The 24657-nt window shown below is 35.2% G+C and overlaps 1 protein-coding gene across 1 annotated transcript in view; it reads right to left on the reverse strand.

Moving 5' to 3' along the window:
• Positions 1-24657, reverse strand: part of IFIH1 (interferon induced with helicase C domain 1) — a 52068-nt gene that overhangs the window by 9946 nt on the left and 17465 nt on the right. Inside the window, exons 4-9 of the mRNA XM_001494330.5 lie at positions 17919-18023; positions 12551-12771; positions 4803-5013; positions 3713-3930; positions 2438-2554; positions 332-455 (exon numbers count right to left, since the gene is read on the reverse strand). Coding sequence (XP_001494380.2) covers positions 332-455; positions 2438-2554; positions 3713-3930; positions 4803-5013; positions 12551-12771; positions 17919-18023 — 996 coding nt within the window. The remainder of the gene's footprint in view (positions 1-331; positions 456-2437; positions 2555-3712; positions 3931-4802; positions 5014-12550; positions 12772-17918; positions 18024-24657) is intronic.

The following is a 24657-nucleotide window of genomic DNA, read 5'->3' on the forward strand; positions in this document are numbered from 1 at the left end:
TCAGCAAGAACACATACCTGATCCATGCTGACTCAGAGGAATGGCATGAAAAACATATTAGTTGAGTTTGTGATTGGTGATAGAACTGTTAATATTTATCTTAATATCTTAAATACACAATAAGTGAAATACTGGAAATAGAGAGAAAATGGATGAACTGATGCTTCTTTCCTTAGAAAAGGAATTAGAACATTTATCCTTTTCCTACTCAGAAAAGAGCAATCCCATTTGATGTTAAATTGACTTTCAGTTTGCTTGGCAATATGTGATATAGTCATCTGAAATCTTGGCACAAACATGGAATAAACTGTTAGGTCAAAACTCAAGTTACCTTTTTTTTCCATTTTAATGGCCCATTGTTCATAGGGTTGAGTTCCAAAATCTGGCATTGGATTCATTTGGCAAAAAGTTTGAATCCTTGTCATTATTTCCACAAGTTTGTCTTTAAATGGATCCTAAAAATAAATTATACACTTATTCTCACATGTTTATATTGTTAACGGAATCACATTATCTTTGTGAAAATAATTTCCACGTTATAAAAAATTTGACTTAGAATCTTTGTCTAGACAAAGTAGCCAGTTAATCTCTGATCATCTCTTTGTACATTTACTTTTTTATTAGTTTCTTTTATACCTCTACTCTCAAACCACATTCACACAAACACTGTGAACCCCTTCTGAAATTTCCAATTTAAAAATTTTACAAAAGTAAAATTAATGAATGATATAAACCTGGAACGTTAATAGTCACTTTTAAAAAAATATTAAAGTAATGCCACAATTATTTAGAAAGCTTGCAATCTAATCTAAGAAATATTCCTCTTTGAAGAATGGTTTCAGTATGATTTCTACCAAAATAAAAGTTAAGCGTTAGAGTTTTGAAAAAAGTCAGAAACAGAAGAGTGCATACTACATGATTTCATTCATCCAAAGTTCAAAATCAGTCAAAACCCAGCTTCGATGTTAGAAGTCAGGATAGTGTCTGTCTTTGGGGGATGGTCACTGGAAGGGGGAAGGAGGGGCTCTGGAGTGCTGGAAATGTTCTGTCTGTTGATGTGGATTTTGGTTACATAGGCGTGTTCAGTTTATGAAAATTCAGCAATCTGTATACTTACAAATTTGTACTCTTCTGTATATGTGTTATACTTATTAAAAGCATACCAAAAGTTAAATAAGTTAAAAAGTAGGATGGCAGATTCTTTTTAAAAAATATCTGAGACTGTTGTGTTTGGTTTTTTTAATGAGTATCAGAAGAAACATGCATTTAAACTTGTCAAGTAAACCTGAACAAGTAACACAAAGTGAAGGAAAATAAAGCATATTCAAACGTGCTAGTTCAGCTGAAATGGACATTACTTTTTTCAAAATTTCAGGAAAGATCTATGGAAGTTGGCCACTAACATTGGTTTAGTGCCCACCACATTTCAAACACAACTATTACTCATTACACATATTTAATATCATTTAATCCTAGCATCTTTTTGAGGTAGATTTTCAACGATCACACTTATTATCAAGTACATACAGATAAAATTTATCACGCTCTTAAAATTTTACGAACAAAAGTATCAACATAATGCACTGGTAATAATGTTCAAACTAACTCTCAGTTGCAGTTTTTATAGACTGTAGTTAACATATTCCTTGCAGGGGCCAGCCCCACAGCCGAGTGGTTGAGTTCGCTCTCTCTGCTTTGGTGACCTGAAGTTCGTCGGTTCAGATCCTGGGCGTGGACCTACACACCGCTCATCCACTCATCAAGCCATGCTGTGGCGGCATCCCACATAGAAGAACTAGAATGACTTACAACTAGGATATACAACTATGTATTGGGGCATTGGAGAGAGAAAAAAAAGAGGAAGATTGGCAATGGATGTCAGCTCAGGGCCAATCTTCCTCACCAAAAAGAAATGCACACCTTAGGAGGAAAAAATATTCCTTGCAAAAGCACCATTAAAGTAAATATTTCATGTCTTTACCATGTCAGTAATTTCCTAAGAAAGTAAATATGCAAATCAGGTAGGATTCCCATTATCATTGACAACTGTAATCTGGTAACAACAAAATGGCTCTGTGGAATGTCAGAAAATCAATCCTGGAATTCACCCAGAAAGTAAAAGAAGGATAAAACAATCTATGGTAACACCCCTAGCTTAGCTGTACAACCCTCCCCACCCTTACCCTCCAAGGCTCCTATGCAGTCAACCAATTACTGAGCTACTCTTCATATAAACCAGAAGACTAAAAGCAGGATGAAAGAGAGAATTCACAGTAGTGCTCTGCTGCCTAATATCAATTAAAAAAAATAAAACTGTAACTTCTTTGCTAAAAATTTAAAATAATATTGTTTAGATGGTCGGTATAAAACAATCTTTGCATCTTTCAGTTGAGTATGGTATCACCAATCAACTAAATATAAAATTTTAAGCACATACTTCTCTCGTGTCATCTGCGATAGCAAACTTTTTGCATGGCTCCTTTATTTGATCTTTGAGTTGATCAATATTTTCTTTCACAGTTTTAATGACAGAGGCATCAAGATTGGCACATATCTGGAAAAGAGACAATTCTCAATTTTCAAATAATTACTTTTCCCTTTCAATTGATTCACTGTAGAATTCTTTTTCATGTAAGAAATAAGTACCGGGACTTGCTAAATATAACATTTTAGTATTGCTTTACTGTGGATCTGATTAACCAATAACATTTATCCTGATAGAGTAAAAAGGAGCTTCTAAATAAAATTGGTGGATACTTCCAGAAAAGAAATGTATTTATTTTCATTTCCTAAATTCCATTTTCCAGCTGGAAAAGCTGACATGGAAAGAGTACAGCAAATTGCAGAGATCAGCAGAGAATGGTTGAGATGACCATATTACATGAGGCATTTTAAGGGTCACCTGACATCCCTGGATCAGATTGCCACCCTCTTCTACACATAAAGAGGACAATGCAAAGCTAGGAGCAGCTGAAGTTCACGTGCCTGGATCTAGAGTGGAGTTAGTCCTTAATCCCAGTAATAAATTGTATCTTGGAACCAAAATCTTTGTCTACTCTGCATGATTTTTACTGAATTTGACTTAAAGAAAGGGCCTTAAAATATGAATGCAATTGCCTTGGTGCCAACACACTTCTTGGGTTACTCTGAATTCATTTAACACTAGGGACCAACAACAGTACTTTATGTGGTGTTATCATTTGGGGGCAGTTGACAAGTAATACATCTTTAAGTAAAGATCCTCATATCTCCATTTTCCCATTTAATTTGAATTTCCCAGCATATGAGAATCACACGGAACAAAAAAGACGCACAGATGCAATTTTGAAACTCATGGAGTAAGTACAAAAATTAGAAACTTTCATAGTTTACACATATTTCCATGTCACATAGATCAAGTTTAACAATAGGGGTAAATATTTTTAAAGAAGATATTTCATTTGTCCCATTTTTCATTAATTATATTTGTTCTCTATAAATTTTGTGATATTGTTCTGTGGCACAGTTATTTATTAAGGCATATTACTGTTCCGTAGAAGATTGAGTGTATTATTTTAACTAAAGCAAAGAGATTTCATTTCATTGATGATCTCTGAATATCCTTTCATGTACTCCATGGCAATTGGACCCAATCTTACTGAAAAAGCCCAAATAGCACTGGCATTTGTTTTAGCTTTGGTTGTTTTGGTTATACATAAGGTTAATGACTTACTTTTAAAATGTGTTCTTCAGCTTTGGCTTGCTTGGTGGCTCCTCCAACACCAGGTGAAGCTGTTAGTCCCAGTATTTGAGGTAAGGGAATCACTGGTTTGTTTTCTTTCTTGAGTCGATTGTTTTTCAACTTCTGTTTCAAATAACGCCTCATGATGTTATTATAGACTGCTTCTTTGTTGGTGTGATGGCATTCATCAATGATGATGAGGGAAAAGTCTTAAAAGAAAATTCAGATGGTTCATTTGTCCATATCAGAAAGGTCAGTAAAAAAAAGCACCTTTAACCTAGTCAGTTAAGCTCTATGGGGAGGTTCTTTCTTGGGCAGAATACTGGCACAGCACTCTTCCACTTTTTAAGAGGGAAATGTAACTATGGTAGTCACCTGTACATACAGAAATTCATGTATATCAATCACAAAACTATCCCTGTTAGATATTATCTCCATTTAATAGATGAGTTTCAGAAAGTTTATAGATTTAAAAAGTGTTATGGGATGGAATTCAAACCCTGGCTTATTGCCAAAACTCTCAGGATTATACTTTTGTTCTTCAATAAAATATTTAAGTTAGTAAACTTTAATTTTTATTATATCAAATGAAAACCATACTATTTACAGAGGGATAATTTTGCTTTGTTTTATCATTGCATTTAATTATTATTATTATTTATACTTCTTTCCCTTACTCTCTCCTACCTTCTCTTCCCACCCCCCACCAAATAGAAAGGACTGTGTTTTTAGTCTATGGAGAAGAAGGCAGATCTAACAGGATCCATTAGCATATAAAAAGAACTTGTCAGTACCTACAAATAGGAAGTAAATGCAAAGCCCAGTGAGTGCTTGATTTAATAATGCTATTCTTACACAAAATAAAGTGATCTAATTAAAAACTTATTAAATTTTTTGTCTGTTTCTTTCTCCAAGGAAGTAGAAGGATTTAAATGAAAACTGAAGCAATGAAAGACAATCTAAACCAAAGCTAATCTTTTTTTATTGACATTTTAAAAATTACTTAACTAATACAGCCTCTTAACAATTATTAATATTATTACTAATTCTTCTTTTTGCAAATATAAACACTTCGACCAACCTGACAACACGACACCAGCATCTTCTCCTTTTTCTGAGTTTAAAAGAGAGTTTTCAAGGATTTGAGCTGTACTGATAATAACATCATGGGATTTGACAACTTCTGGAAATGATATTTTCAATTGAGTATCACCGCTTAATCTAGTAATACGATACCATTTCTTCAAAAACGGATTGAACTCTTTGCGGAAGAGTTGTTCAACTAACGGTACCTTTAAAAACAGCAAAATTAAAAAAAAGAAAGAGAGCGTGGTCAAAGCAAAAGGAATATTGATCAAAGGTCTACTATGTGTCAAGCATTATCAGAGGTGTCTACATTATCAGTTAATTAGGCATAACAGTCTATCCATCATTCCATTCATTCATCTGTCAATAAGCGTTTATTGAATGCCTATTAGGCGTAGACATCGTGTCTGGGACACAAAGATGTTTAAGATATGGTCGACAACTTTCAGGAACTCAGTCTACCTGAGCACATAGACCAAGACTGAACAAAACAAAACAAATTATTATAACACAACGTAGTAATTCTCCCATAGAAACATACAAAGTGACGGCAAAGAGGAAAAAACAACTGACTGCTCAAGAGAAGGGTTTAGAAGGATTTTTAATCTTGTAAACTGCAAAGAGATAAATTGAAACCAAGGCTGGATAAGAAATAAATTTTGAATTTGTAGAGCAGGGCTGGGCTGTAAATGGCTGTGAACATCAAATAGAGTATTTGAAATTTTGTATAACAGTTCATAGGACCCTTGTGAACTGTGTTGCAGAGTTGATTTATGCTTGTTGTTTGTTTTGGGATAGAGCTAGAGGCAACATGCCTAAAGAAGGGGAGGGAGCAGAGAACCAAAAGTGAGGAAGCAGGGGACTGCTTAGGAGAATGGCTGTGAGGTGAAGGAGTGGGCTACTGGAATAGCTTTGGTGGCTGAGAAAGAACAAAACAGCTAACCGGTTTGGCAAAAGCAGTGGAAAGTCTTTCAGAGGCAACTAGCACTGTCAAGTGACAGTGTGTTGGTGTTGAGGTGCCTTGACCTGATGGGCAATTCTTAGTATCTTCACATTCGCCAACAGGTCAAAATGCAAATCTTTGTGAGGACTCTGACCTGAAAGATCATCACCCTAGAGGTGGAACCAGTGATACCATGGAGAATGTGAAGGCCAAGATCCAGGATGAAAAAGGCATCCTCCTTAGCCAGCAAATGCTCATCTTTGCAGGCAAGCAACTGGAAGGTGGCCTCACTCTTTCTGACTACAACCTTGAGAAAGTCAACCCTGCACCTGGTCCTCTGTCCGAGGGGTACTATTAACTTCTTCAGTCTTGCTTTCATAGTGCCCAATGATTGCATTACCCTGTACTCTTGCCATTTGCCCCAATTTAAGTTTAGAAATTACCAGTTTCAGTAATAGCTGAACCTGTTTAAAATGGTTTTGTCACATGGTAGCAAAAATAAACGAAAGAAAAAGAGTCCTTTGTAGCTGAGTCTCTGTATGTCATAGTGTCTGCTGAAGTTGGCTGAGTTGACATCTCAATGCTACACGTTACCAGACATTCACAATACCTCCTGATTAGGGGAAAGGAATAAGCAGGCCATCTTGAAGGTCATATCCTAGAAGAATTCATGCAATGAAAGCCCAGGGGTGTACAGTATTGGCAAACAGAGAGTTGGCAGGAAGAGTTTCAAGAGCAAGTATCAAAGAATATGCATTATATTCCTCATAATGTAATTCCCTGATAATGTGATCAGTGATTACCCTTCCACTGGTCTGCAGGGCATGTGTTATTCATCAGTTTACTTGAGGTGAGCCCCACTTATGCGTAAAATGAAGGTTGACTGATCCCTGTGAATGAGGAGAACGGTGTATGAAGAACATTGCTTTGTTTTATTATTTAGCAGAAATAGTGAAGTCATCTAAGAATGAATGGGGGGGGGGGCAGGGGGGTTGTAAAATCGAATTCAAGAAGTCCAAGGAAGCAAAGTGGAGTTAAAATGAATAACTAAGTTTGGTAAGTGAAAGAAAATAACACAGGGTGGAAAAAATAAGGAGAGAAACTTTGTTAGTGCTCTTTTTTTCCAAAGTGAAGTCTCTAGTCTACCTGCCATGAGATCACTTGAGAGATTTGGAAAACGCATACTCCTTCGCCTCACTCAAGAACTACCAAATCTGGGCAAATTCTCTGGGGACAAAGTCTTGAAACGTGCACTGTTATGAAGCTTCCCATGTGAAGTTAAGTCTTTACAATTTGAGAACCACAGCTCTTGTCTCTCTGCCACAAAGTGGTTTCTGATTCATTTGTCTAGAATTGTTCTTTTCATTCCACTTAAATAGGAATACAGAAATAGAACAAAAATCCTAAAATTTGTATGGGAACATAAAAGACCAGAAATAGCCAAAGCCATCTTGAGAAAGAGGAACAAAGCTGGAGGCATCAAGATTCCTGATTTCAAGCTATATTACAAAGCTATAGAAGTTAAAAGAGTATGGTATTGGTATAAAAACAGACACAAAGATCAATGGAACACAATAGAAAGCCCAGAATTAAACCCATGCATATATAGTCAATTAATTTATGACAAAAGAGCTAAGAATATACAATGGGGAGAGGATAGTCTCTTCAATAAATCATTTGGGGAAAACTGGACAGCCACATGAAAAAGAATGAAACTGGGCCACTATCTTACAACATACAAAAAAGCTAACTCAAAATGGATTGAAGACTCGAATGTAAGATCTTACATCATAAAACTCACAGGAGAAAACATAGGTAGTAAGCTCTTTGACAAAGGTCTTGGCAACGATTTTTTTAATCTGACACGAAAAGCACAAGCAACAAAAGCAAAAACAAACAAGTAGGGCTATATCAAACTAAAAAGCTTCTGCACAGCAAGAAAACCATCAAGAAAATGAAAAAATCCACTGAATGGAAGAAAATATTTGCAAATCATATATCTGATAAGGGGCTAATATCCAAAATATATAAAGAACTCACACAACTCAATAACAAAAAAACAAGCAGTCTGATTAAAAAACAGGAAGAAGATCTGAGTAGATATTTTTCTAAAGAAGACATACAGGTAGCCAACAGGTACATGAAAAGGTGTTCTATATCATTTGTCATCAGGGAAATGCAAATCAAAACCACAATGAGATATCACCTCACATCTGTTAGAATGGCTATTATCAAAAAGACTAGAAATAACAAGTGTTGGTGAGGATGTGGAGAAAAGGGAACACTTGTGCACTGTTGGTGGGAATGTAAACTGGTATAGCCACATGGAAAACAGTAAGGCAGTTCCTTGAGAAATTAAAAATAGAACTACCATATGATCTAGCAATTCCACTTGTGGGTATGTATTCAAACAAAACAAAAACACCAATTCAAAAAGATACATGCACCCCCATGTTCACTGCAGTATTATTTACAATAACCAAGAATATGGAAACAACCTAAGTGTCCATCAATAGAGGAATGGATAAAGAATTGTCAGAAATAATATTCTAACAATAGAATATTATTCAGCTACAAAAAAGAATGAAATCTTGCCATTTGTGACAACATGGATGGGCCTCAAGGGCATTATGCTAAGTGAAATAAGTCAGACAGAGAAAGACAAATACTGTATGATCTCTTTTATATGTGGAATCTAACTTTTTTTAAAGTTTAAAAAACTAAGTCATAGATACAGAGAAGAAATTGGAGGTTGCCAGAGCTGGGGGGTGGGAGGTGGGAGAAATGAGTGAACCGTTTTCTGTTTGTTTCAGTTTAAACAAACTGAATAATAATACAAAAGATACAGGAAATAATCTGAGAAAGAACTCAGGAAGAAAGATTTTGAGAAAGAGAAAAGAAATTAAATTTAGTGGAAAGAGAGGGCACGATCCAGAGGAAAGTCAGCTCTGAAAACAACTACTCCAACCACTTGCTTATTGTGTGACTTTAGACAAGTTACTTAGTGATCCCAATCATCTCAATTTCCACATTAATAAAATGGGGATAATGTTAATTTATGACAGAGCTGTTGTGAAAATTAAGTGAAATAGAGGTTAACATACTGCCAGTACTCAGAAAACTTCCCTGCTACTTCACCTGTCCTTTTTTTCTAGCAGTAGAGTCTGGGAACAAGAGACGATCAGTTAACTTCAGAGGAAAAGGGTTCAAGCCTCAGCTCTGCTGCTTATCGGCTAGATGATCCCTGACAGGCCAGAGTCTCAGTTTTCTGATGGATAAAAAGGGGATAGTCACGGTTACCTCATGGAGTAGCTGTGTGGATTTAATGGGATCCAATAAAAAGAATTGATAGTATATTGTAAAATGTAATACAATATTAATTATTATATTATTAATACACATCTTTCATTTCCTAGACTGAAGATCCTTGAGGACGGGCTCTGCATTGGATTTGTCTTTAAATCCCCTCAGGTTGCTGAATGATTTAAGAATCTCTATACCGTGGAGTGACATGGCAACCTGAGGTTCTGCCCATAAAGGGTGAGTCAAGATCTTCCAAAGAAGCAGCACTTCTGATCTACAGAATGAAAAGAAGTTGTCACAGGAGGTAGCAAGTGTAGGAAACCCTGATACTCACTCTGGGTGGTGCTGACTCCCTAGTGAAGGACACAGAGAAAGCCAGATGCAAGTGTGACATGGCTAATTGGGAGGTGTGTGGTCCTCTTGGAATCTTTTCCTGAGATGTGACAGAGTGCCTGCCAAGACTAATCAAACCCAACTGTACCCACTTCTGCTGAATCATATGGGGCTGCATTACAGCATCTGAAGGAACCTGGGATTCATCTCTCGTGATGTTGAAGCCCTAGATAGGAAATAGAAAGTCTGGGAACACAGGTGGTGTTTTCATTTCTCCTTGCATTTGAAGGCAATAATTTTGGAAACAATGGAGGAAGGGAGATGAAAGTAAATGGTGTTAGGGAATAGGATTTCTCTTTTCTAGATCAAAGGTTATAATACCTTGCTATGGGGCTAAACACAGAATGCAGGTTGTGTAGACTTACGGAGCCAGAGATTCTTAACTCAATCAAAAAGAATTAAAGCTGAAATTACCTTAACATTCAAAGAAATGGGATAATAAAGTAAACAATTATGACATAGATGAAGAACTAGTGGAGGGATTTCTAGTAATTCTTAGGGAAAAATAACAGGAAAGCAGGTCAGGAATTAGAGTCATGTCTTGAAATGTCTATGCAATAATGCAAAGAATATGAATAATTAATGAGGATAATTTAACATTTAAACATGGCTATAAATGTGGACTAATAGATTCATCTAGATGCAATGGGATGAAAGATTTGTGACTAGAATATAGCATCAAGAGGAGAAGGAGTTATCATAGAAAGGAAGATGCATTAGACTCATAAAAACATGAGACCTGAAATGATCAATCAACATGAAGAAAGAAACATAAGTATTTATATTTAGGCTCAAAATTTAACTCCACAAAAATCACTCAAGAAAGTTCTAGTTTAACAGATTTTCAAATGAAAAGAACCTGAAGCTTTTTAGCTCATGGCAAGCTCCACGTGAGTCTGTGGGTGCCAACTACCAACACTGGTGACAAAGGCAAACCCAGTCATAGGTTAAGTGTCACATCTCCTTTCTCCTACACTGCACTGATAAGACTATATCTGTAGTATCTTGTCCAACTCTGGACACTGTGTTTTAAGAGGGTTCTGGATAAATGTCTGGAAATGTAGGAGTACTTAGGATGATGGAAAGTCTGGAAACTACGTTATATGAAGAAGAGTTAAAGGAACTCGGAATATTTATCCCATAGAACAAGAAGAAAAATATCTTAGGCGCCACATGATGCTGCCTTCTCTATGTGAAGGGCTATCATAAAGCAAGAGAATTAAGACTTATTCTGTACCATCACAGAGGAAAGAACTCTAACCAATGAGTGTGGTTTCCAGAGAAACAGATTTTGGAAAATACGTGAAGGGTTTTCTAACAGTGTCAGTTGTTCAAAGAATGGATCGAGCTGTCTTGTTAGAAGGGAGACCTCCTTGATATTAGAAGTTACTCAGCAGAGGTGACAGAACCACTCCGCAGTGGAGGAAAGCTGGATCTTGAGGGCTTCTTTCAACTGTAATATACTATGATGCTGTGACCTGATAGGGAAAGTAAAGGAAGCAGATGAATAAAAAATAACTCCTAGGTTTTGAGGCTACTTGCTTTGGAGGAGTGATAAAGAGAGAGAGAGAAACAGCGGAGAGCCTTCTGGGTGAGTAGATGATGAGGCTGAGTTTGAGGATATACCAGAATATTCAAATGGTATCAAGAATGTCTGCTTAGGTGGTTTTGAATTCAGTTAATTTTGTTCTTTTTCTGGACCTGACATTTAAGACCCTATTCACTGGTGAAAGAATTCCATTTCATTAGTTGTGAAGGCGAGGAGAAAGGAGTGGGAGAAAAACCTAATATTTACTGAGTCATTCCTAGATTAAATAGATTATCTAGTTTAAACTTCAGAACAACTGTATTGGATAGTATTATTTTGTTCATTTTGCAGATGAGGAAACTAAAGTGAGAGATGTTAGTAATTTGTCCAAAGTCAAAGTACTGGTAGGTAGAAATATTAATCAAAGCTATAACTGTTTTATTACAAAAGATAATGTCCTTAATAAAGGGAATATGTGAAAGGCTATGGACAAATAAATTCTGATGGTATCACCATTATCACAAGAGAAGTAATAGTGGGCATACAAGTCTAAAGGAGAGGTCTTCAGACTCACTAGATACATACTAAATGACTACATGATGGAAGTCATTCAGATCATGAATTCTGAGTACATTTCTTTAGTACTGAAAAGCAAGTTGCAACTAAATCTTTTAGCGTAATAGAAACCCAAAAAATATAGGACAGTTGTGTAATCTATTACTATATTTTCTGTAACGGAATAGAAGAGAATCTACTTACCACAGGTAAAGGAAAAAAGACTGTTTCTGGTCATGGAAAAGTATATTCAATTTTACTCCATAAAATGGTAAAGATTAACACCCCGAATTCAGAAATTTATAAATTAATAAACTCTCATTTATCTTAATAAAGCTCAAATAACGAGATTTTGTTTTACAGAGAAGGAGATTTATACCTGTTTATGAAGATTGGCCTTCAAATACCCCAAGATATGAATTAGTAAAGAAAAAACATAGTTGCATTTAATGTAACTGATACATATATCTTTACGATATATATATATTATATATACTGATATATGTAATCTTGAAAGTTAGTTATCTATTTTTCTATTTAACTAGATATAGATCAGCCAAATATTCACTTAATTTTCTCTTTATCTTCAAATCAAACTATATATATTCTAGATAAAGAATATTTGCCACCTTTGACTACAGGTCAATGGTTAAAGATACTCTGACAATATTTGATCCTAGATTCCAGTGATATTTTGAAATCATTTATGTTTACAAGCAATGATAACTTAAATTAGTAGCAGTTAACCTTAAAGAATATCTGGGTAAATATACTCTTTATACCTAAGTTACAGTTGTTTGATTTAATGTTTTGGTTTTATGGAAAAATTTGCTTTAAAGGCTAATAACTTAGATATTACATATAACTGGAAAAGCAAAGATTTAAAATAAAATAAATTACTTATTTTGACATTACTTCTAATTAAACTAAATCTGTGTGATCCATTGCTCCAAATGTCATTATACAAAAGCTTCAGAATGCTAAAATGAAAATAGCATTATATGATGCGCCTTTTGAATACCTTATTGACAAGGACTATAACTTTTCCAGGTTCGGATGTTTCTTTCTTCTTGTCCAAGTGATCCTTGGTAACGTAAACAGCCACCCTGGTTTTCCCGCTCCCTGTGGGGAGGCATATAATGACGTTCTTCCCCTCCAAGGCTGGTTGGGCAACTTCCATTTGGTAAGGCCTGAGATGCAGTTCTGGCTCAGGGGATGCTCTTTCTGCCACATTCTCTTCATCTGAAGGAAGTTAAAAGGAAGAAAAGTAAGGGAATGGACAACAACGTAACTGAGACTAGAAAGCCTGAAACTCTACATAAGCCTCTTGTGGTTTAAATTACTTTTCACGTGTGGTCCAAACCAATCCATTTTCTATTTTCTGCACCCAAAGTGTGTCAGCTCTCTGTTTGCATTTGCAGGATACAGCCCAGTTGGTCTATCATGGAAGTGGCCTGGGGCGTAAGGGTGCAGAAGGAGTGAATTAACAGGGTAGAAGACTGGGAGGGGGCAACATGGGGGAGTCTTCACAGAGTGGGCAAAGCCAAGGGGAAATCACAGAAATGGCTGTGATGCAGGATTTGCAGTCAATGGTTCTGAACACATCAGACACTGCATTTCTTTGTTGAGCCATTATGCCCTACCTCTTTCTCTCAGCCCTTCCACCTACAAATCAAGAGGAACTGTGAAAGCAAGAATCATTAGTCCTTCTTGTTCCATATTCCCCCTTACATTTTATTGCAAAGATATTATAGCTGATGCTACTTTCCTTCAATTGAAAAACTTTATCTGACAACCAAATACCAAAAAGCATATCTATCTGTCTGTCTCTCTGTCTATCTTAAATAGAAAAATGACCCCAAAAATCCCACTTTTGCCATTTGAGGAAAACAGATTAAACAGAAGCAACATTTAGGGAGAGGGGAAAAACTTCTCCCATGCCAGCCTTTAACTAGTAGGTTTTCATTGAAAGATGAAAAACAGTTTTGTTGGTTTAAACTGAATTGTGACTAATTTTGCAATTTAGTTTTGAATTGTGATTTTTATCACTTCCTTATATGTATGCCTCCACATATTCTTATTTTCCTGAAACTCAAAGCACAATATATTAAAAATATTTCCAATTAACATAAATTTCTAAATTTGAAATACTGACAAAGTAAGTACTAACATACATTACTTTTATAACTTATCATGTGGAATGCAGTAAAATAAATATTGTAACAATTTAAAAGCTTTACGTAATCATAAGAAAAAATGAAATGACAGCACTTATCAGTATTTCTCTACACATGAAGTAAGTGTTCTTTCCCTTATCAATGATTGCAATAAAACTAAACTAACATAATGCCATTAACTTCAAAAAAGTTGCTGATGGTTCCATTTTAGCAACTGGATGACTCTATTTAATTGGGTTTTAACTTGTTGTGATAGTACTATCTGAACAGGTAGGAAAATTCACACCAAATACCCACTCAGTAAAAATCATCTACTAACCTGGCAGGAAATTTGCCTTCCATATGGATGAGTAAACAGAGATGCAATACATGTAAGTTATCATTAGATCAGCTGCTGATTCATTTAATAAGATTTTCAGGAAAAATTCATTGAAGCTTGCCAGCACTTAAAAATATACATTTACAAGTTTTCTTTCCATGCTTGTTTTGAACTCTACAGCAATTATAATAACTCATCTTCTATTTTATTTATGTAAGGTTTAAGTTTATTTAAGAATATCATTACTTATCTCTTAACTGGTTTTTACAGACTATCAAAATCCTAATATTCCACCTATATATGGAAGATTTTGTCACCTAATTTTTTCAAAAGAGCCACAATATTTGCAAAAGAAATGTATTTTAAATTGTGTTTAACACCAAGATTCATGAATTTACTTTTGCTAAATTGCTATTTGATCTAGCAAGTTTGTTAAAAGTTATTAGCAAATTCATTTTAATTTCACTCAAGGTACATTTCTCATAGATTTAAAAAACAATAATAAAGTTCTGGTTTCCTCATAACAGTGGCATGTACTGTCAAAAATAATCATTTTCTTCTTTTGCTTTTCATGCTTACTCCTATATCCTTGGGTAACAAAAATTTAAAAGAAAAGCTTAGACCAATTTTCTAAGTCTCTTTGCCAGAAATCTAAAACTAAGTCAAACGAGTAAAACATCAATATCACTCATGCATATTAGATATTTATTTAAGAAGAGTTAGAATGTTGAAACAGCTATTGTGTTCAAAATTTAATTCTATAACTGAAGTCATGATGTTTTACTGTCACTTAATTAGTCATGTACCACTAATTCATTCTGCAATAACTATTTATTGGGTGCCTATATGCCATACACTCCCAAGAATACGTCCTTGTCCTCAAGGACTCCAGAGTCTAGGGGTTTATACTGCTGCTACTAAAAATATCTGGCTATTAGATGGACAGCTAAATTATCTTCCATATTTTCTCGTCAAGTCTAGGAAATGTAATGGGTAGCCCCAAGTTTATAAGAGAAGCACGGAGTGAATGTGGAAAAAATTGAAGTTGGATTCATTGTGAGAATAGCATCCAAAGAAAAAGAGCTGGGTGAGTGCTAAATATTCAGCCTGATTCTTGCCTTATCACATCCTCTGACATAGGGATGGAAGAATTTATCCACATAAGCAATGAAAAGAAAATTTTCTCTTCTCTGTCACCAGAAGGAGAGAACTGGGCTGGTGTCAATGAGCCAGGAGCCAATTTCCTTTGTGAAAAAAAATGTTTGGGTTTTGTTTATTTGTTGTTTGTTTCTTTTTGGCTCTCTTTGAAAAGCAAAATCAATTAAATGCAATAATGAAAACGATGTTTAAAATATGCGCAGGTTTTGAATAACATTGTGCTCTTCCTCTACAACAAATATTGATTGAAACCTTAAATTTACACTGTATCATATAAATGGTCAAAAACTGAAATCAAATAGGGCTTAAATAATAACATTCTATTGGAACTACACCATGTGGCAAATTTCATTCTCACATTGATTTTGACAGCTGAGTTATTCTTGGAGAGAAAAGGTCTGTCACTGCATGTGTTTGAAATCGACAAAGTATTCCTTTACCTATATGTAATCATGAAAAAATACACCACTCCAGCTGGACAAATATTAATAGGTATTACTTCAAAATAGTAAGAAAACACTTTCTACATATCAGGTCAATGTGTATTGCCAAAAATATTGCCACTTTGTGAGAAGCAGTATATCTCTCTGAAAATAAGAAACAGAAAAACAAAAAAGCCTTCCAAAGTATAAATAGAATATTTAAACTTTGAAAGTACCACTAATTATATTTTACAAAGGCGCTATGCTTCCACAGAGGAACATAATGTTATGATATTGGGTCATGCCCGTGATTTTTATGGCTCACTATGTGACCTTTGAAGATGGACAAAGGACAAATGGAATAAGGGTCCTTTGATGTCAACCTCAAAGGTTAAAACACAATCCCAAGCATTGTAACGCTTTTCGGTGATTCAATACATGTTTAACAATTCACAATTTAGCTAGACCTTTTCTTGAATTGATTTTTATTTCATCCTATATCATGTACCTGAGGGAAAGGAATTTAAGAATTTTATAATTTAAGAATTTTACTACCCACTATGCAAAGTAATTCTTTGTTCCTAAGCACTGACCCCATCTAGAACGTCAATGGGTGCACTTTGAAAATGTGTGTCTTCAAATGTATTTGCCTTTGAAAATGTATTTGCTTTTTAAAAGTAGGTTGCATTTAGATTTATCACGTCTTTCACGCCACATTGAGGACTGAAAATCAGTAAATAGTTACATTGGCTAACAGTTCCAAATAGACAAAATGCCCTGCACGTAGAGGATGTGCATTAAATATTTATTGAATGAGTGAATATTGTTGAAACGCCTTTACTTAGACAAACAAAAATTAGGATGAGGTCCAGAAGCTTAAGGCAGCCCATAAAAATGTTAAATATTAGCTAGGGCAGATTTTGAGTTCCAGCATCAATAGCATTTAATAAAAATGTGAATTATTGAATTTAATGACTGTATAACAAGCATAGAAAAAACAAATACAATAACAGAAACAAACACATGGTAAGAACTTAATAAACACTGACTAAATTGAACAGAAAATGAATTAACCCTTTTTAATTAAAGTTAACGTTATGACTGATATTTGGTGAATTGAGTTTCCTCAGACCAACTTGTTCTACGGGATTCAGGAGTGTTATTGTGAAAAAAGGACATTTAAATGAAAGAGGTGGTACATTCCAATTTGGAAAGCGTTTAGGGCAGATGATCATCTTTATGTAAACTATTTTACCCCTTTAGGTCTGTTGTAGATCTAAATTTCTATAATTCTTCTGACAATCCAGGATAACCTGAAGTAAACAATATTTTTTAAGTGTTTTCTACAACTCAATCACAGAACAAATAAAGAATAAAGTAATTTGTTTCTTAATTGGACAGTTTTTTACTCCTTCTTGGCTGGCCGTGTTGCAGAGCATTTTTTTTGTTTATAACCCGTTAATTTTCATTATGAAATATTTCAAACGTACAGACAAATATAGACAGGTGTATAACAGACATCCAAGGACCAGGACCGATTACCCATTCTTAAAAGTTGTTAACATTTTAGCTCAGTAATAATAATGGAAATGCACATTCAAAACATAGAAAGAAGAGATTTGAAATCAATCAGACTGACAAAAGTTAGGAAATCTGATAACAGGAAGTACTGCCAAAATGTGGGGATTGGGAAGAGACACTCTTGTTTATTGCTGGTGGAATAGTCACCTAACATGGAGAACAATTTGGAAGCACCTAGTAAAGTTCTCCTTTAGTGATGGAAATATTTTGCAAACTCTACTCCAATGCAAGAGATATTTATACAAATGGGGACTCTTAACTAGATGTGTAATTTCTAGTTCTTCATTTTAAAAAGGACTTTTGTTATCTGCAGTTATCTAGAGTCATACTCATTGATAGTATTAATTTTTTATTTAAAATGTATTTTAAAAATAAATAAAAAATTAGGGTTTGGGAATAAATGTACCAAACTGGACACAGAATTTAAAAGCAGTCAAATTAATTGAAACAGATCTCATCAATAAAATAGACGACATGATTCTATGGAATATGGCATGTGTCAGACCAGAAAGATATGTACTGGATCAAAATTAGAGAGCTCGATTCTAAGACTTTTGTAAGTTGTACTTTTAAAGAAAGTGAATGGCAAAGTTCCAGAACTACTTCAACTGTAGAAAAGAATTGCTTTAATTGCATAAATACATTAGGGAGGGTATGAACAGCCCCCATGCTTTCCACTATATGGTGTCTTATTTCACACTTTTTAAGGTTTACACAACAGTTAGGCAGTACCTGAATCACTTCCCATGGTGCCTGAATCACTGCCCATGTTGCTGTTATGTCCAAGACTTTCATCTAAGCAGCTGACACTTCCTTCTGCCAAACTTGTGTCTGATTCTGCAAAGGAAAACATTTTAAAATATTTTTAAAATATTTCTGAGAATAAACGTATTTTAACTGCACACCTCTACAGCACACAGTACATACAGTTCAATGCAAGTGGGGAAGGCACACCCAGACAATTATGAATAAAAGGTAAGAGTTTCTGGCAAGCTGCATTTAAAAACTCCACTATGGATGAGCAGCTGCCGGGGAGTGAATCAAATACACATACCTACTTAAAGTAGCATACGTCCAACATGACAGCTAATGCAAATTTGCAAGGATGTATGACTTTTGTCGTCCCCCTACATGTAAACTTTGTCCAAAAAAAGAAGACCTAGGCTTGAAAATGTCATTTAAACAAAGAGAATAATATATAAAGCAGTGAGTTATTTTCACGTAAAATGGTAGGGAATTAACAAGGTAAAAACAAAGTATATGGATTTACTGATTAGTTACGAAAACAGCAGTTCAGTGATAAAAATAACTTAAAATCAAAAAGAATTTGCTCAAAAAAATATCATTAAAGCCTGGCATTGCAATTGTACTAGAAGCTTACGTGAGGTTGGAAATCAATTTTTTCCCTCTCTATGATTAAACTAAGCTTCCATCAAAGAGGTACAATTAACATGAGTAGCAAGGGCACATCTTCTCTTGTGGATCCCGATTTTGTGTTTTCAGTACCCAGTATCAATTTCTTTTGAAAACCTTCTTTCCCTAAAGGGAAGCCTTCCCTCCTTACGGTTTTTTTCCAAGGACTAATGAAATCCCATCCTCAAGGATAAGAACAACTCCTAAACTGATAAAAATAAATGAAAGATGGCTACAAATGTCAGTGTTGGAATCGGAAGGACTCGTGAAATTTGCCATTGATGTTGCTCTGTGCCTAAATTCCTCTTATTTAAAATGGGACTAGTATAATTTACCTCATAGCATTTGATAACCATTAAGTAATATGAAGTACAGTAAGCTCTTAGCACTTTAGCTTAATTGCTGGTAATTGGAAAACAAAATAAAATTCAAGTAGTTGGTGTATTACTAGAGCAAGAGTTTCACTTAATAATGTTCTTCTTATAATTAATAATATTTATACTTGTTAGATAACTATTATTTCTTGCTAAAGCTGCCAAATGCACTAAATAAAGAATATTAAAGTAGCCTTTATCTTTTTAAAATTAGTCTGAGTGTCACACATTTAGGGCTGGAAAGAGAAATGGGTGAAAAACAGACACACAGTAAGTTATCAATGAAACTTCCCTGAAAAGAGACAATATAAAACTCTTTAAAACTACAGATATCTTCTCTTTCTTTAACCAGCTACACTTTTTAAGTCAGGCATATTGAGGTATAATTTACATACTATAAAAATCATTCTTTTTAGAGATATAGTTTGATGAGTTTGACAAATGTATACAGTTTTATAACCACCATCAAAATCAAGATTTTTCTATCACTTCAAAAGTCCCCTCAAGCCCCTTTTAGTCAATTCCCTCCTGCTTTCCCCTGGCATTCAATGATTTGGTTTTGTCTCTATAGTTTTGTCTTTTCCAGAATGTCGCATAAATGGATTCATGCAACATGTAGGCTGTATTTTTGGCTTCTTTGACTTAGCATAACCTATTTGAGATACACCCAAGTTGTTGTTTATATCAGTAGTTTGTTCCTTTTTATGGCTGGCTAGTATTCCACTGAGCACCTGTGACACGACATTTCCCTTCCAACGTGGGTAAGCCTATTTAGCTTGGGAAATATAAAGGAATTACAGCCAATGCCAATCAAATATGTAAAATAGCTTTCTTAAAAGTTAAAAGAAAGCTGATAAGAAATTTGTAGACAAATTCTCAATGGACACACATTCTGTTTAAGTATATTAGCACAACATAAATACACTAATGTGAAAATACTGTGCTTATCAGTTGTCGTAGATTAGCTCTAAAACTCAGATTTGAGGAATCCCTTATGATCACACGGGAAAACCTGCATATCTCACTGAGAGATTTTAAATATGGCACTTTGCAATTCCCAGAGGTAAGCCTTGTTAGAAGCTCAGCGGTGAGTGTGGGATAGAGCTGTCAACTAGAAGAGCGTTTTGGGCAGATGTACTGATGAAAAGAGAATATGATTTGTAAGGAAAAGGCAAGGTGTAAAATGAGATGGGGAAAATGTCATCGCAAGGATAATTCTAGACCTAGAAATATAGACCAAGATTTTTGAAGACAAAAAAGTAAATTTTGACATGCTTTTCATTTGTTGTTTTAAATGTGGAATTGAGAACTGAAGACAATACCAAAAATACTGAAGAATACTAACAAATATTATCTAAAATCTAACATTGTATCTTTAAGTTTCCCACAAGTGTAATAAAAATGGAGATTACATTTGATTTTCACTTTATTTTCTAATCACCAGTGGTTGAACCATAATCTCAAATCTACTTCATGTATATATAAAGTCAAGATTTTCCCCAAGCTTTGTTCTAACGTACATAAGGTTCGGGGCAGCTATTTAACGTAATGTGCACTAATAGTTATGAATATTAAAGAAAGTTGCTACACAAAACAGGGCATTATTAATTGTTTATTATCAGGATTATTTTGATCCAACAAATAAATTTGCAATGTGTCAGAAAGACACTGAGCTCAGCGCTTTCACAGATATAATGCAAATTATATTTTAAGCTCTTAACATCCTATGTAGTAGATACCCATTATTATCTTAACTTTATAGGTGAGAAACCAAGGCTCAGAGAGGTTAAATGGTTTCTCCATATCACACAGCTAGAATGGGCCAGAGCTGGGCATCCCCATTTTCTGAATTCAAGTTCAGTATCCCAGTGCTTTGTACCCAACAGCACGAATGGCTACTGACCTGCATGAAGTTTTGTAAACAAGCAAACAATCCTGTATCCATAGTGTTAAGTGAAATGAAAGGTTTTTTTTAAGCGTATAGACATTTTCACTGTAATGTCAAATTTTCTATAAATCTTGAAACAGCTTATCTTTCCAAGAAAAAAAATTGAGAGATTGTTTTATTTTGCTAACATTTCTGATTTCATCAATAGACTTTCGTTTACTTTACATTTAAACACACACACTTATATTCAAACTTTTTTTGTGCACACAAAAGAGGAACACTTCTACCCTTGGACAAAATTAATTGCAATAATTCTGCTAGAGATCATTAGGAAAAGGAAAGAGAACATATAGAGGACTATTTCTTTGTCATTTTAAGGATATATAATTTTCCAGTTTCTCAATACAAAAATAATTTTGTTTCCTAGGCAGCAAATCCTTACACATTTAATATATATATTTTTTGATTTCATAGAAACAGAAATAGTAAAGGAAATAATTTTAATAACATAAGAAAATATATTGTATCTCCCATACATTGATAATGTCTTCCGTGAGATTTTCTTCCTGCATTCACTTAAAAAAGTCACGTTACACACACACCAAAACGCCAGATCAAGAAAGTGCTTATATGATGCCCAAATTAAACCGGCTTATTGAGTTTATAAGCCGAGAATTCCTGCAATTGATTATCCAGGATTACCTTGTTTCATTCTTTGTGCTTTTCACAGTATGTCAACCTGGACTTATGTCCTAAGTGAATAAAGTCATGTGTCTATGATTTTAAAATAGATCAGATAGAACAGAGTCGACTGGAGGCAGGGGGTTGCCGTGAAAAGAACACGTGCTACGGAGTCAAACAGATCGGTCTCCAGATCTGAGTTCAGCCACTGCTAACAATTGACTTAACCTTTAAAAATTTTTTTAATATAGGTTGTAGTTTCTACTTTCTCATTTATTGTAAGAATGATTCTCTTAGATCAAGGAAATGAATCTTGAAGTGAAACCTCAAATTCGTGTGAAGTTGCTGCTTAAAGAGGCTTTGAATATTGGAGTTACGTTATATAATAAGTTTAGTTAACTTTTATATAGGTGTTATTTCCTCTAGGGAAAATATCAAAGCTAGCTGTGAAACAGATTAGAAAATGCTGGAAATATCTAGCTGTTGAAGAAAAGCAGTTATTCATATCAAACTCTGTTGGAATGAAGGAAAATGATACTCATCCAGTTAAAAGGTAGGATTTTCTGTAATAATTTTGTAAATAACACCGAAAAAGAACAGCTTTGCTTACAGTGATAGTAAGTATCTAAGACCAGTCCATAAACCATGGAAAAAAACTGCCTCATTTTGCAATCACATGTTGAATATTTTACTAATAAGACAGAAATATTAACTGGAATCTGAGGAGTTTCATATTTAACAACTTCTGGAACCTTAAATACTTTAAAATATTTTTAAACCATTTAGAAACCAAAAATATTGAAGTTAAAAAAAATTCAAATGAAAACCTCTCTGTTGACACCTTTTTAGATCTATTTCAATGTAAAGTGTGCCCTCTGCTGGAAAATGTTATTATAACAATTAGTTGACAAGTACATTGTTTGTGCACCCTAAGAGCTAAGCTTCATTAGGTAAGTTAGGAATTGGTTCTGACTTCTGTTTCTGCTGGGTATTGTCTCTCGTATTTTCAGCCTAGATGCATTTCTCATCCACAGAATATTTCTCCTTTCTTATGCCTTGCCTCAGGTTGTCATACGTTCTCTTTGCTGGAAAGTGGTTTTGCTTTATGGCCGGAAGCAGTGCAAGGGGCCAGGGCCTCTGTGCATATTGAGAAAGAGGAAGGGCAGCAACAGATTCCCTTCTCCTGAGACACAGTGCTTACAGGGTCTGCAAGTAGTGTAACGTCACTTGTCACGCTAATTTTATGTTTATGCTAGCTCTGATCTTGTGATGCATTTTAACTTCACCTCTTTAGCTATGCCCATCTTCCCTCTAGCTGCATAATCCCCACAGCCTGGAATGTCAAAGACGACCCCTAAAACTTCAAATGCTTGTGCACGTGTAGGCACACACACAAAGAGTGCATAGGCTTCTTAAGTGTGCTTACTTTCTTACTACTAATAATACAAATTTCCCTTTCTTTTGAAATAACTTAATCTTTTTTGAGAGGAAATAGATGACTTTTATTTTCAGCTTTATGTATATGGATTTGTGCATGCGCATGCACACACACACGCTCACATTTTGGTCTGTCAGATTTTGCTCTCTGTGCCAGGGAACATGTGTTCCCGCAGAATGGAGACAAGCCACCTCCACCCACCTTGCATATTCTCTCCTGGATCCAAGCTTCTAGGAAATGAGTTCCCCAAAGAGAAAAAACTCTCCTAGAGCCACAGGCCCACATGGCTATCCATGGAGCTCCTCTGCTCCTGTTTATAGAATTCATACTGCTGAAATGTTGCAGCCAGAATTAAATTTGAATTGTGTGCCATGATGTTGGCTTCAATTGTAACATCTATGCCCTTTAGCCTTTGGACTTGAGTCTCAAGTAGAAAGATAGTTATTAAAGTCCAGCGTTGTGGGGATAACCCATACTCACTAGAATGACCCATTCATTCATTGCCAGCCAGTAACAGAGGCAAAGAGTCCTCGAGTGGCGTATCACCTCGCTTATGGGTGATACGCCAGATGACCACATGGGAAGTAGGTGTTGGCAATAACAAGGTGTAGGGATGACAAGATAGAAGAAGAAGAATTGGAAGCCTCTTTGGTAGGTACACTTCAGGAAGAGCTATTCAAGTTAAGACCTGAGGAAAGTACTGGGAGCAAGACATTTAAGGGTATCCTGGTAAATGTTCAACAGTCGGCTCTTTGGGGAGAAAAAGCCACAATTTAAAAGTGTTTGTCATCTTTTATGGTGTAAATATTCCCACCGTGGTTGATTTCAAGTGGCCAGCATGACGTCACTGAGTGGAGTCGGGCAGAGATGTGCACATTTGGCTCTTGTTCCAGCACCCCACTGGATACATTCCTCTAATTAAGGACTTTCCCACAAACACCATCTGAGATGATCACACATGCATTGTGTTAGTAGTTCATAATTGTCCAAATAAGGAACGATAAACATTTAAGAGCATTTTTTTTTTTTTTTGCCTTAGGACAAGCATTTGTAAAACTCATAGTTAGAAAAACCCATTAACTCTCATTGATCTTAGAAATCTTTTCTCCCACCACCTTCCTCCACAATGTTCCCCTCTAATCAAACTGTTCCTCTAAACACACCTCTGATAGAATTTTGCCGTGTTTATTACAACTGGATTGATTTTTATAGACTTTAGTTTTAGGGTAGTTTTAGGTTCACAGCAAAATTGCACTGAAGGTACAGAGATTACCCATACATCCCTTCCCCCAACATATGCATAGCCTTCCCAATTATCCACATTCCCCACCCTAAATTCTTTCGAATTTTTTCATACCTGCGCTTTTGTTCATGATGTTCATGCAACCGGAAATGCTGCCTGCCACTTCTGTTTACCAATCCAACACAGGCCCTTCCAGGCTCAGACAAAACATCTCATACTCTTCCTCTGTGAGCTGTCTCTAAGTCTTCTTTCTTTCACAAGTTTTCTCTCCTCATTCTTTAATACTTTCTCTTTTGCTGTAGGTAGATTACTTTTTCTCTTTGAGAGTATGTAACGTGTTTTCTTGAACTGGATTATAATTATAATCTCTTTGAGAGTCAGGAAAATATCTCAGTACCTGGTTCTCTCAATGCAGTAAGACAATCTGACTACTC

This window comes from Equus caballus, chromosome 18 (genome assembly GCF_041296265.1).
Source record: "Equus caballus isolate H_3958 breed thoroughbred chromosome 18, TB-T2T, whole genome shotgun sequence".
NCBI lineage: Eukaryota > Metazoa > Chordata > Mammalia > Perissodactyla > Equidae > Equus > Equus caballus.